We start from the raw sequence: 12648 nt of genomic DNA on the forward strand, positions 1-12648 counted from the left end.
CCTACACCTGGCATGGGAGGGAGGCTGCTGCTCCCCAGTGAGGTCCCCAGGGTCACCTCTGCAGCCTTGACTTTGACCTGTGCAGCTCCACATCCCCCTGGAGGAGCTGGTGGGAGCTAGCTGCCCTTGGTGTCGGCATTCCTGTTAGTGTTTGCAGGGTCTAACCCAGGACAGTGAGAGGGGGATCTCCTTGAATCTGTAGGAGTGGGCAGAGGAGAGGAGAGGAGAGGAGAAGAGAGGAGAGGAGAGGAGAGGAGAGGAGAGGAGAAGAGAGGAGAGGAGAGGAGAGGAGAGGAGAGGAGAGGAGAGGAGAGGAGAGGGGAGGAGAGGAGAGGAGAGGGAGAGGAGAGAGGAGGGGAGAGGGGAGGAGAAGAGGGATTGAGAGCGAAGGAGGGAGAGGAGAGGAGAGGAGAAGAGAGGATAGAGAAGAGAAGAGGAGAGGAGAGAAGAGAGAGAGAGAGGAGGGAGAGGGGAGGAGGAGGGGAGGGGGGGGGAGGGGAGGGGAGGGGAGGGGAGGGGAGGGGAGGAGAGGAGAGGAGAGGAGAGGAGAGGAGAGGAGGGGAGAAGAACAGGGAGAGAGAGGAGGGGGAGAGGGGGAGAGGAGAGGGGAGAAGAAGGGGAAAGAGGAGGAAGAGGGGGGGAGGGAGGGGGGGGAGGGGAGGGGGGGGGGGGGGGGAGGAGGAGAGGGGTTGAGGAGGGGAGGGGAGGGGAGGAGGAGAGGAGAGGAGACTGCTTGGGAATAGGGAGCGGGAGGGGAGGTCACAGTCCTGATCTCTTGATTGCAGGAGAGGCCAGGGTGTGTCTTTGGAACAAGTAACTTAGAAGGAAGAGGGAGGGAAGAAGGTGTGGAGTGGAGGAGGAGGAGGAAGAGGAAGAGGAGGGAGGAGGAGGGAGAAGGGAGAGGAGGAGGAAAGGAAAGAGAAGAGGAGGGAGCAGGGGTGTAAGGAGGAGGGGAGGACTGTGAGGAGAAGGAAGAAAGGGAGAGGAGTAGAGAGAAGGAGAGAAAAGGAGGAGGCAGGGCTGTAGGAGAGGGACAAAGGGGAGGGGAGGAAAGAGAGGGAAAGAGGAGAGAGGGGAGGGAAGGAAGGAGAGAAAAGGAAGAGGAGGAGGATGTGGGAGTGTGAGGAGAAGGGGGAGGGGAAGGGAGAGGGAAGGAGAGGGGGAAGGAGGAGGAGGAAAAGGCAGGAGGCCCTGGGGCCAGTTATGTGGAAGAGAAGCTGGGCACGCCAGGTGACAGGCAACCTTATCTGTGGTCCCCGACTCTCAGACTCTCAGCATGAGTGCCTTACTGTCTGACTGCATTCACGCCTATGTCCCAAGGAGCGGGGAGGAGGGTGACCTAACCCTCACCTACAGGGATCCGCCCTCAATCTGCTAGGCTCCCACTACAGGTCAGGAAGTCCATGCTGTAACCAACTATTCTGAGATGTGGTTTTTGTCACCAACTGCTCTGTGGTCAGGGTCATTTGCATTTCTGTTGCCAGTACTTCCTGGCCTGGGCTGAAATGGTCCACACTGCTACAAGAAGGGCACCAGACAAATCTTTCTACGTGGTGCCGGCCACCAGGCCCTCTCCACTGAGTGAGCATCCTAGACTAAGGTCTCTTGGGTCCTGATGTCACCTAGCAGAGGTGGTATATGAGTCCACGGACAGGTCGTAGGTGCTGCGACAAGAGGCCATGCATGAGCCTCGGCGAAGTGTAATGCATGCGAGTGTGTGATGTGTATGTTGTGACGGGTAGCTGCGTGTAAGTCTGCGTGGATCGAGGGTCGTCGTGGAGTAGGGGAGACTGTGTGTAAATTGAGGGGCTCATACGGTAGTAGAGTTGGAGACATTTGACCACAGATTGCTACTGAGGATGTGACACAGCGGGCGGTAAAGCTCAAGTGGAGAAGCCCATGTGAACCATACAGTGCTGGGTAATCGAGTCAGTGCCGTGTGCCGGCATGAACTGGTGCGGGAACGAAGCCCTCAGCTCTGTCTAGCGCTCGGGCCTGTCAGAGCAGGTTGTGGGCAGTTGGGATGTCCCAGCCACAGCCTTGGTCTGCCTCCTCCCAATTCTGGAAGACACGAGGTGGCGGCTATGACCTGTAGCTCTTTGTGTCTTTGGAACTGGAGTTGCATCGCGCACTGCTTGGGAGGGTCAGGTGTCAAGCCATGTGGCCTTCTGTTGATGGGAGTTGCAAGGAAGGACCCTTTCCTGGGCCAGCCTGGGGAAGGACTGGGAGGGGGCTATTCTGTGCCTTGAAACAGAATCCCTGATAAACTGTGTCGGAGGTACAGAGGTGCTCAGAGGGATCCCCCCAGCCCCCCTTCCTGAGGCTCTGAAGCAGGAGGTTAGTTAGAGGGTCAGTCCTGTGTGGCCTGAGATGGAGCTGCACACGGGGGTGGGGGGAACCCAGTGGACACAGTGAAATCCTAGGGTTCCCCAGCAGTGGCCCCCGGCACCCAGACAGTGCTCTGCTGCAGCTTCCTCAAACACCCAAACTGGAAGTGAAGAAAAGCGGGGACCCAGAGACGCTGTTGTGGCTGAGCGCTTGCCTGGCAGCTGGGTCCAATACTGAGTGCTTCGAATATTACAAATAATTCACGCTCCCCACTCCTTCATCTGCAAGCCTGAGACCCAGGTCAGCTCCTCCTACAGCTGTCCCCTGTCTAGGGCTACTTCTGAGCTCTCTCTCTCACGTGATGGTCTCTCTGTGGGTGCCTGAGTCACCAGTTGTACTGGCCTCTCTTAGATTTGACTTGTCTAATCTAAGAGAGTTTCCAAAGAAGGCTGATTCAGCGGTTTGGGGGTTCAGGACCATAGATAGCATAATACCTGGAGTTTGGCTGTAATCCTGTCTCGGTATTTACACGGGCTAGCTAGCCTGGGATGGGTAGAGAGAGATGAGCCTATGAGTGTGGCTTCTCCTCCCACTGGGTTCCCAGAATAAGAAAGGATCTATCCTAGCTAGGGATGTGAGAGTCTCCAAGGGGTTGCTAGCTGCGGGGAGCCTCAGGGAGGGCGGTGAGAGGAGTCATGCCCTAGGGCTCTGAGCAGGCCAGCTTTGGCAGGAAAGTACGGCTTTGTCCCCTCATGGACCTGCACCCTGTGAATTAGTTACTTTTCTATCGATGTGACAGAAGGCCGTGACCAAGGCAACTTACAGAAGAGTTTAATGGGGCTGGAGAGATGGCTCAGTGGTTAAGAGCACTGACTGCTCTTCCAGAGGTCCTGAGTTCAAATCCCAGCAACCACATGGTGGCTCACAACCATCTGTAATGGGATCTGATCCCTCTTCTGGTGTGTCTGAAGACAGCAACAGTGTACTTACATTAAATAAATAAAAAAAAAAAAAAGAAGAAGAGTTTAATGACATTCATGGTTTCAGAGGGTTAGAGTTTCAGACAGTGCAAAGACACTGGAATAGCAACTTAAGAGCTTACATCTTGACCCACAACCAATCCCACCAACTGGGGACTAACCATTCAAACATGGGGGCCTTGTGGGAGCCATTCTCACACAAACGACCATGATCTGTTTCCTCACCACTCCCCAGGCTCCTGGCCATATCATAATGCCAAATGTATTTAGTCCGAGCTCAAAAGTCCCAATGCCTTTTACAGTCTTAACAATGTCGTAAAGTTCAAAGTTCGACATCCAGGCAGCCTCTGAACTGTAACCCCCTATATAAGCAAAAGCAAATCACGTCTTCCAACAAACAACGGCACAGGATATATATTTATTACCATCCCCCAAAGGGAGGAACAGGTGCAGAGAGAGGAAATAATGGCCCAAGGCAAGATGGAAACAGAGAAGGGCAAACTCCAAATCTCGTAGCTCCGTGTCTGAGGTCGAAGGGCTTAGCTACTTCTCTACCAGATTTGCTGACTGCCCCACACTTCTCTCTCTTGGGCCGCTCCACTCCCTTCCTGCACATCTCGTTGAGAGGTATCCCAAAGGTCTGGAATCTCCAATACCACGGGGTCTCCAGCACAACCCAGGCTTCGTGCTCATAGCTTCACAGGATGGCCTTTCCAGGCCTCCATGGGGGACTCCCCTGACACACTCCTGGCCTTGGTGGCGGTGGCGTTTCTCGCCTGTGAACCAAGATTCTGCAGTCTCTTTGCTAATGTATCCTTCTGGATGTCTAAAGCCAGAACCACATGACCAATGCTGCTGGGTTCAGCCGCCTACCTGGGGTGAGCCCTGGCTCCCTTTGAATGACATCTGCACCCCATTTTATTTATTGTTCCCTTTTAGAAGGAGAAAATGCCTGAGGGCTTTTCCTTTCACAAGTTGGGAGCATAGCTGGGTGGGGTCTTGCCCTGAGGGTACCTCTCCCTTTATTCAGATGAAGAGGAGGATCTCTCCTTAACCCCGTCAGCTCTCTCTGTGCAACCCCCAGCTCCAACATGGATTTCCTGGTGTTCTTTCATGATATATTTTGCATTTCTTTTTGCCCCACTTGCTCCTTTTCATTATAGACCTGCGTAAGAGTTATTCCTAATAACCCCTTGACAGAGCCACCATTGAGTGTCTTGAAATCTCTTCTACCCCAGAAATGAGCCCATAATTTTTCAACTTAGCTTCATGCAAAATCTTTGGACAAGGGCAGAAGATACCCAAATTCTTTGCCCAAAAAGATCACTAGAATGGTCTCTAGGTCAGTTGCGAATACCGCTGCCCCCTTCTGAGACCTCTTGAACTGACCTCCATGGTCCATATGTCTCAGCACTACTGTCCTCTCAGCTCCTACTGGGATGACCCACTAGGCTCTGCTTATAGCGCTTAACAGCCTTCCCAGTCCAAAGTCCCAAAGTGTTCCTCCAAAAAAAAATCCTACTTGATTAAGTCTGTCATAGCAATAGTCCACTCCCTGGTACCAACGTCTGTCTTAGTTCCTTTTCTATTGCTGTGATAAAACACTGTGACGAAGGGAACTTATTTAAAAGAAAAACAATTTAATTGGGCCGGTTTCAGAGGGTTAGAGTTTATGATGGCAGAGACAAGTTACACAGCTAGAGTAGCAACTGAGAGCTCACATCTTAATCTGCAAGCAGGAAGCAGAGAACTGACAGGGGAGAGCCTGAGTCTTTTGAAACCTCAAAGCCTACCCCTAATATCACACCTCTTCCAACAAGGCCACACCTCCTAATCCTTTCCAAACAGTTCCATCAACTGAGCACCAAATATCCCCACACAGGAGCCTATGGGGATCATTTTCATTCAAACCACCATGCCCTCTGTTGCTTCTCCTCTGGATCCAGATACAGCAGCCACCTGCAGCCTACCTCTGGATCGGTTTCAGGTGGGAAGAATGTATCATGGTCCTGGGGTACTGAAGGGTGATGGTAAGGCCTCTGCATCCTGGTGTTGTGATCTTCCTGGATATGGAGGACTCAATAGCTGGGACAGGGGGCCCTGAGCCTCTGTGTGGACTCCACTCCGCCCCTCCCCATACTGGACCAACCTTGCTTCCTCATAGCCATGTGGAGTATTTGAGTATCACAGTGTATGTAACATGTGAGATAGCCAGCACGTGGGCTCTCCTGATATGGAAGGCCTTAGGTTAAGGCCTCATGACTCAGGCAGGGTCATAGTAATTATGGTCACTGAGACCTCACAGTGGGTATTTGTAGACACATTCCCAAAGAATTCCTCAACCTGGAAAGGAGCTGGCTCCTCCCAGGCCACAAGCACACAGAGGGGGTAGGCGGGGGGAGGGGTACTGATGTTATGAAAGCTGCATCATTCTGACTCATAGTAACCTTGAAGGCAGGCATCTTTGGAACAAGACCTATGCAGATATAAACGGGCAAAATGGTGACCCCGTGGAAGAGGGCTTGAGCCCTATGACTGTGTTTGTTTATAGGGTCTCTTAGTGGCAGCCCTGTTGATCAGTGATTTAGGGACAGAGAAAGGCTACCATGGTGATTGAACCATGTCTCTGGGCTCACTTTCCCTCATCCCACATCTTCCCCTAAGATGTCAGGTACATCCACTAGTCAAATCTATATCTGCATATGTGTATGTGTGTAAGTGTTCGTGTGTGTGTGTGTGTGTGTGTGTGTTGCAACCTTGGATGTCATTTCTCAAGGACTGCTCACGTTACTTCACTTGCTGGGCCTGGAATCAATAGTTCTACTAGACTGACTGGGCAAGGAACCCTAGGCACCCCGTCATCTAACTCCTTGTGCTGGCCTTGACTTTTTTTTTTTTTTTTTGGTTTTTTTTTTCGGAGCTGGGACCGAACCCCGGGCCTTGCGCTTTCTTGGCAAGCGCTCTTCCCCTGATCTAAATCCCCAACCCCTGGCTTTGACTTTTTAAGGTGGGTGCTAGGGCTTGAACTCATGCTTACAAGGCAAGTGCTTTGCCTACTAAGCCATCTCCCCAGCCCTCTCTTCCTGACAGCAACTGCCCTTGTATTGGCTGGAAAGCCATTTCAAGGCCTGACTAGAAAGGTTAGTGAAAGACTGTGATGTCAGGAGATGGATGGGTCTGAACCATCATCCTTCCACCCAGGAAGGCCAAGATGGTGCTACTATGAGCTTGGAAACTTACATTCACAAAGCCAGAGTGACACTGTGAGGGGCTGGGGCCGAGGGGATTGTCAGAGTCACTACACTTGAGGTTTCTGTGAGGGGATGTCCAGCAGAGCTTGTCAGTGGGAAGTCCCACACAGGATCTAAGACTTGGTAAGGTGGAGATGTGGCCAAAACCACAGGGGGGTCACATGGCATCCCAGTTTCATTTCTGTCACTGTGTTAAAAATACCCCGACAGAAAAGAACTTATGGGAAAAAGGGGTTTATTTGGTGTGCTAGCCAGTTCTTTATGTCACTTTGGCACAGACTAGAGTTATGCAAGAGGAAGAATCCTGTTGAGAAAATCAGGCAAGTCTATAGGGCATTTGATTAGTGATTGACTGGAGAAGGTCAGTCCATTGCAGGTGAGGCCACCCCGGGGCTGGGGGTCCTGGGTTCTGTAAGAAAGCAGGCTGAGCAAGCCATGAGGAGCAAGCCAGTAAGCAGCACCATTCCATGGCCTCTGCTTCTGCTCCTGCCTCCAGGTTCCTGCTGTGCTTGAGTTCCTGTCCTAAATTCCACCAATGATGAACAGTGATGTGGAAGCCTAAGCCAAATAACTCCTTTCATTCCCTAAGCTGCTTCTGGTCATGGTGTTTCATTACAGCAAGAGCAACCCTAACTAAGACAGTTTCAGGTTACAATGAAAGTCACAATGACAAGAGCTCAAAGCAGCTAGTCAAGTATATCTACAGACAAGAGCGGACAGAAATGCATGCATGCATGCTCACTTACTCGCAGCTGAATTGCTCCTCTCTTGCACAGTCGAGGACCCTATGCCTAGGGAATGGTATCACCCGAAGTGGACTGGTTCTTCAAGCATCATTCCCAATAAACACACTCGCAGGCCAACCTGATCTAGACAATCCTTGAATGAAGATTCTTCTTAGGTGATCCTAAGTGTTGTGTTAACAATGGAAAAACTGTCACACAGGGTCAGCGGCAGAACCAAGGAAGGGCCTGTGGGGTGTTTTAGGTGAATGAGCTCAGGTTCTCCACCTGCCACTTGACTGTTTCAGTGATCATGAAGCAGGAGCTGGGAACCAGAGGGCCAGGAGGGGTAGGAACCAGGGACTCCTGAAAATAGAACAGAGAGCATCCTATGTGGGGAGTTGCCTGAGAAGCCACCAATGCTGACCTCTGGCTCCTGAAAGTTGGTTATCAGGGGTAGCTAGGACCATGGTGGCTCTCTGACTAGAACTTGGGGTCCAGACAGCCATCTGAGTCCCCTCTCTCTTTGTAGACTCCTACGTGAGCAGTGGATCCGTGCCAAGTATGAGAGGCAAGAATTCCTTCATGTGGAGAAACAGGAACCATACTCTACAGGTGAGCTGTGCCCTCCCCGGTATCTCAGACTGGCTCCATGTTTCAAACCTGTGGTGGTGTCCTTTTGCTGGGGTCTGTGATCATCCTTTCCTCCCTTGGGGGCCTCAGGAGGGCTGTGGGCTTATGTTGGACAGTTGAAAGGGACTACTGTAGGCCAGCACCCACACCCACACTAGCAGAGGAGACAGCCAGGTCAGAGGCCACTGCCTCCCCTGGGCCTGCCTGATGCTGTTGACTCCAGTGGGCTCTGGGGCTTTGTGGAGAGGGGCTGATGGGACCATGTTGCAGAGGACAGGGTGACCTGAGAGTTCTGGAGTTCATCTCCTCGTCACTGGCTCAGTTGATGGGCTACTGGCTAGTACTGTCTTATTTATTAAGTATGTGTCTTGCATGCTTCCAAGAGACCTCCGACCTGGGTTGGCTGGTGTCTTGATGCTTCTATATTTGGTATGTGGTGGGTATTAGACCTGGAGTCTAAGCAATGGTTCCTGGGACAGCTCTAAAAGTCTGAAGTAGTCCCCATCTGCTTTAGTTAGAAATGTATTGCTGTGAAGAGACTCCACGACCATGGCAACTCTTCAAAAGAAAACACTTAACCGGGGCTGGTTTACACTTTCAGAGGTTCAGTCCATTATCATCGTGGCAGGCAGCATGGCGGAATGCGGGCAGGCAGGGTTCAGGAGAGGGAGCTGAGAGCTCTACAACCGGGTCTGCAGGCAGTAGGAAGAGACAATGACACTGAGCCCACTTCCCCCCCAGCAAGGCCACACCTACTCCAATAAGGCCACACCTCCTAATATCGCCACCCCCTATAGGGGAGAAAATGGCCCCCTCTAGTCTACAGGGGCCACCACACCATAACTACACAGAGGTCCTTTCTGACGCTTATCTTCCAGGTCCTTCTTCTGGCCTTCTCTGGGTGACTGGATTTTGAGTCCCAGAGGCAGTTGCTTCTGTGGGTCCGCCCTGGCACAGAGCCAGCACAACCACTTTATTTCCTGTGGCAGATAGGGTAGGGCTGGCTGAAAGGAACCCTTCATTTGTAAAACTGCATTGTCCCACTGTGCCCCGCTGTGCAATGAGAAGCCCCATTGGCGTGTGGGACCTCAAGCCTGGTATGGGGACTGTATTATTCAGGGGTCTCTAGAGGATCAGCTCTATAAAGGCATTTATTAGAATGGCTTATATACACTGGGGTCCAGCTAGTCCAACAATGGGCACACGGGCCCCCACTGCCTGCTGTCTTAGATGCTCCTTCCACCCCTCACACAGTCACTCAGCCACCTCTCCAAGGCTCTGTTTGGTTCCCTTCTCTTGTGTCAGTTGCAAGCAGGGCTAGTGGGCGTGTTCTCCTTCTCTCTCCATACTGGTCCACTTGTCCCTTTCCTTGCTCTGGAACTTGGCCTCTCAGCAGTAAGGCCAAAGGGGATAGCGTGTGTGGCAGTAGGATTCTTCCCCACCCCTCACCACAGAGTGTGGGACCTGGCTGAGTGCTCAGCTCACATGGCTGTGATTCCATGGCCCTCTACCTCAGACACCAGTGCCTTCATCGTCCCTAGTAACACTGTAGGGACTGTGGAAGGGAGCAAGTGCCAATCAAACTCGCAGCCCTGGCCCACATGCTTCCTCTTCATCACAAACACATGATTGATGAATTGATTGATTGATTGATTGGATGGATTGATTTAGAGACGGAATCTCACTGTGTAGCCTCGGCTGGCCTGAAACTCAAAGATGGCTGCCTGCTTCTGCCTCCCGAGTGCTGGAATTAAAGGTACGCGTCATCACACGCTCCCCCAAGAGCCACTTATAACAAAGCGTGCAGCCTAGTGTCAGCGGTGAGAACGGTCGCTGAATAGGTTGCCTCTGCTGTCATCTGTACCCTCTGGTTTTAGTCGGGAGTGTGGAAAACCGGACGTGGATGGATTCGCATAAGTGAAGCAGTCATTGCTTGATCTAGGTGTCTAAACAGTGATGTCAGACTTCGCTCTCTGCCTCCTCGTTCTGCTTTTCTGGATTAACGTCTGAACCCTCTGGGGGCAGTTTTACTCTAACTGGCCCAAATTTGACCTCTCGTTGCCACTGGCTCGGGGAAGGAAGTGAGCAGAGGGTATAGATCAGGGAATGCCGTCTCATTGGTCAGGCGGGTCTGATTGCGTATGTGTTTTGCCTGTCATCGTGATTGGGGAGATGGGAAGTCCAGGACACATGCTTGCCTCTGGAACTGGGCTGGTCCTGGCAGAGTAGAGATCTGGATTCTGGAAGTGGAGGGCATGCAGGCCACAGAAACCAAGGCAGGCTGGAGGTCCAGCAAGCATCATGCAGGTGCTTTAGGCCTCAGTGCCAAGCACTTAGGTCAGTGAGGGCCTGGGAATCTCCAGGTCATATATAGAGCTCAGGAGATGGTGACATGGCCACTCAGGGGCAACCCAGGCCAGGTCCACTCAGAGTCCTGTTAGAACTGGGTGTGGTGGAGACGTGGCTCAGCCAAAAAGTGTTCCCTTCCAAGAATGAGGACATGAGTTTGATCCCCAGGACCCATGTTTGAAGAAAAGTAGGCCTGGCTTAGTGATTAAGAGCACTTGCTGCTCCCTCCAGGGGACTGGAGTTCTGTTCCCAGCACCCATATTGGGTGGCTGACAACTGTCAGCTTCTGGGGACCTAAAACTCTGTTCTGGACTCCATAGGCACCTACCACCCCCCACACACACACACATACATACACTATTTTGAAGCAGGCTCTTATAACCCCAGTGCTGAGACAGGAGGATTCCCGGGGCTTACCATCCACCAGCCTAGACCACTCAGTGAACTACAGGCCAATGAGAGGCCCTATCAAAAAATTAGAGCCAGGCATAGTGGCACACACTCACAACCCCAGTGCGTAGGAGGCAGGGGCAGGTGGATTTTTGTGAGTTCTAGGCCAGCCAGAACTACACAGAAAAAACCCTTTTGCAAGATAGATAGATAGATAGATAGATAGATAGATAGATAGATAGATGGATGATAGATAGATAATAGATAGATAGATAGATGATTGATAGATAGATAGATGATAGATAGATAATAGATAGATAGATGATTGATAGATAGAGAGATAGATGAGATAGAGATAGATGAGATGATAGATGATTGACAGATGATAGATAGATAGATAGATAGATAGACAGATGATAGATAGATAGATAGATAGATAGATAGATGATATATAAATAATAGATAGATAGATGATAGATAGATAGATAGATAGATAGATAATAAGGTAGCAGGGTTAGAGAGATGGATCAGTGGCAAATGTTACTCACCACTAAGAATAGACTTGATCCTTAGAAGGAGAACACCTGCTCCCACAAGCTGTCTTCCGACCTCCACACATGTGCCATGGTACATGCACACCGCCACACACCCGTGTACTCTTCATCATGCACACACATGAAACACATGTTAAAAATTAAAGTGGGACATAAGTAAAAGAAACACCTGAGGTTGTCCTCTGGCCTTTATATGCATTGGCACACACACACACACGCACACACACGCACACGCACACACACACACTCAAAAGAGCAAACGCTAATGGTGTAGCCATAGCGCAGCCTCCCGGAAGTTCTCAGGGCACCCTTCAGCGGGTCCCAAGCCGGCTTATCCCACTGGGCTCTGTACACACAGTTAAGCTATGGCCGTCTGGTACTTTAGGCCTGGCCAGGCAACATGTGGTTCAGCTGTGAGGCCAGCGACCGTGAGCGTCTTTCCTCTCAGCTGCCCCGCTGGAGGTGAATTGGGGTAGAGCATTCTCAGCTGCCACCTGGGCAAGGGGGATGGAGGTGTGGGTTGTTACCATGGCAGTGTGGGGAGGCAGAATTTAGCAGTGAGGAGCACAAGGGACCAAGGAGAGCAGGAAGAGGTATGGGCAAAGGAGACCAGGGAAAGGTGTCTGCACTTCCTCTGCTGGGAGTCCTGTGTCTACAGCTTCCTCAGGCGTGCACTTTGAGCTAAGATGCTGGAGGACCGTCACCACCGGCTAGAACGTGGCAGGAGGTGGCTTTACGATGCCACTGTGCTTCCCGCTGGTCTCCTTTGTCTGGGGCTGGACACTAGCATCTAAATGGGGTTTGAGGAGAAATAGTGCCAGGAGCGGCCTCCCCGACCTGGGCTTCTCTATTTTCTTGTGCCCCACACACTCAGCAACACTACAGATGGACTCACAAACCTCATCCCCCAGGGGACGGATCCCGGCTGCTCAGGGGCCCCACACCTATTCACTTTTTTTGGAAGGAGGGTTCTGGGTTTTGAAGAACTGGGATAATAGGCACTACCACCAGGCCTGTTCCTTTCCTTAAAGAGCTTCTCACTGTGAGTGGCTAGCCTTCTTGCCCCACCATACCTGAGAACTAAGGGGCAGAACTTAGTGTGAGGGGGACACAGTCAGGATCTACCCTGCTTTTACCCACTGTCACACCCCATGTCACCTCAAGGTTGTGTTCAGAAGAGCGAGGCTCAAAGCCACAGTTTCCACACTCAAGGACCAGGCAAGGCAGTGAGAAGGCCACTGGGAGCCCCTGGGGACCCAGAGGACCTGGAACTGCTCTGTGCTCATGTCCCCAAATGTCTCTGTCACATCCAACTCGCGACTACAGTGGCCTCTTCCTCTTAGCACCAACTCATGTGCCCCTCATAGGGCAATGGGGCTTCCGGGTGCCTCGGTCTTCCCGAATTTCTCTCTTTTCTTTCCTTTGCCTCTCCCTCCTCTCC

At 51.8% G+C, this 12648-nt stretch overlaps 1 protein-coding gene across 1 annotated transcript in view; it reads left to right on the plus strand.

Annotated features, from left to right (window-relative positions):
• Window positions 1-12648, plus strand: part of Adap1 (ArfGAP with dual PH domains 1) — a 53411-nt gene that overhangs the window by 25814 nt on the left and 14949 nt on the right. The window contains exon 4 of the mRNA XM_032886440.1: window positions 7814-7896. Within this exon, the coding sequence (XP_032742331.1) occupies window positions 7814-7896 (83 nt within the window). The remainder of the gene's footprint in view (window positions 1-7813; window positions 7897-12648) is intronic.

The sequence above is a fragment of the Rattus rattus genome, chromosome 16 (genome assembly GCF_011064425.1).
Source record: "Rattus rattus isolate New Zealand chromosome 16, Rrattus_CSIRO_v1, whole genome shotgun sequence".
Lineage (NCBI taxonomy): Eukaryota > Metazoa > Chordata > Mammalia > Rodentia > Muridae > Rattus > Rattus rattus.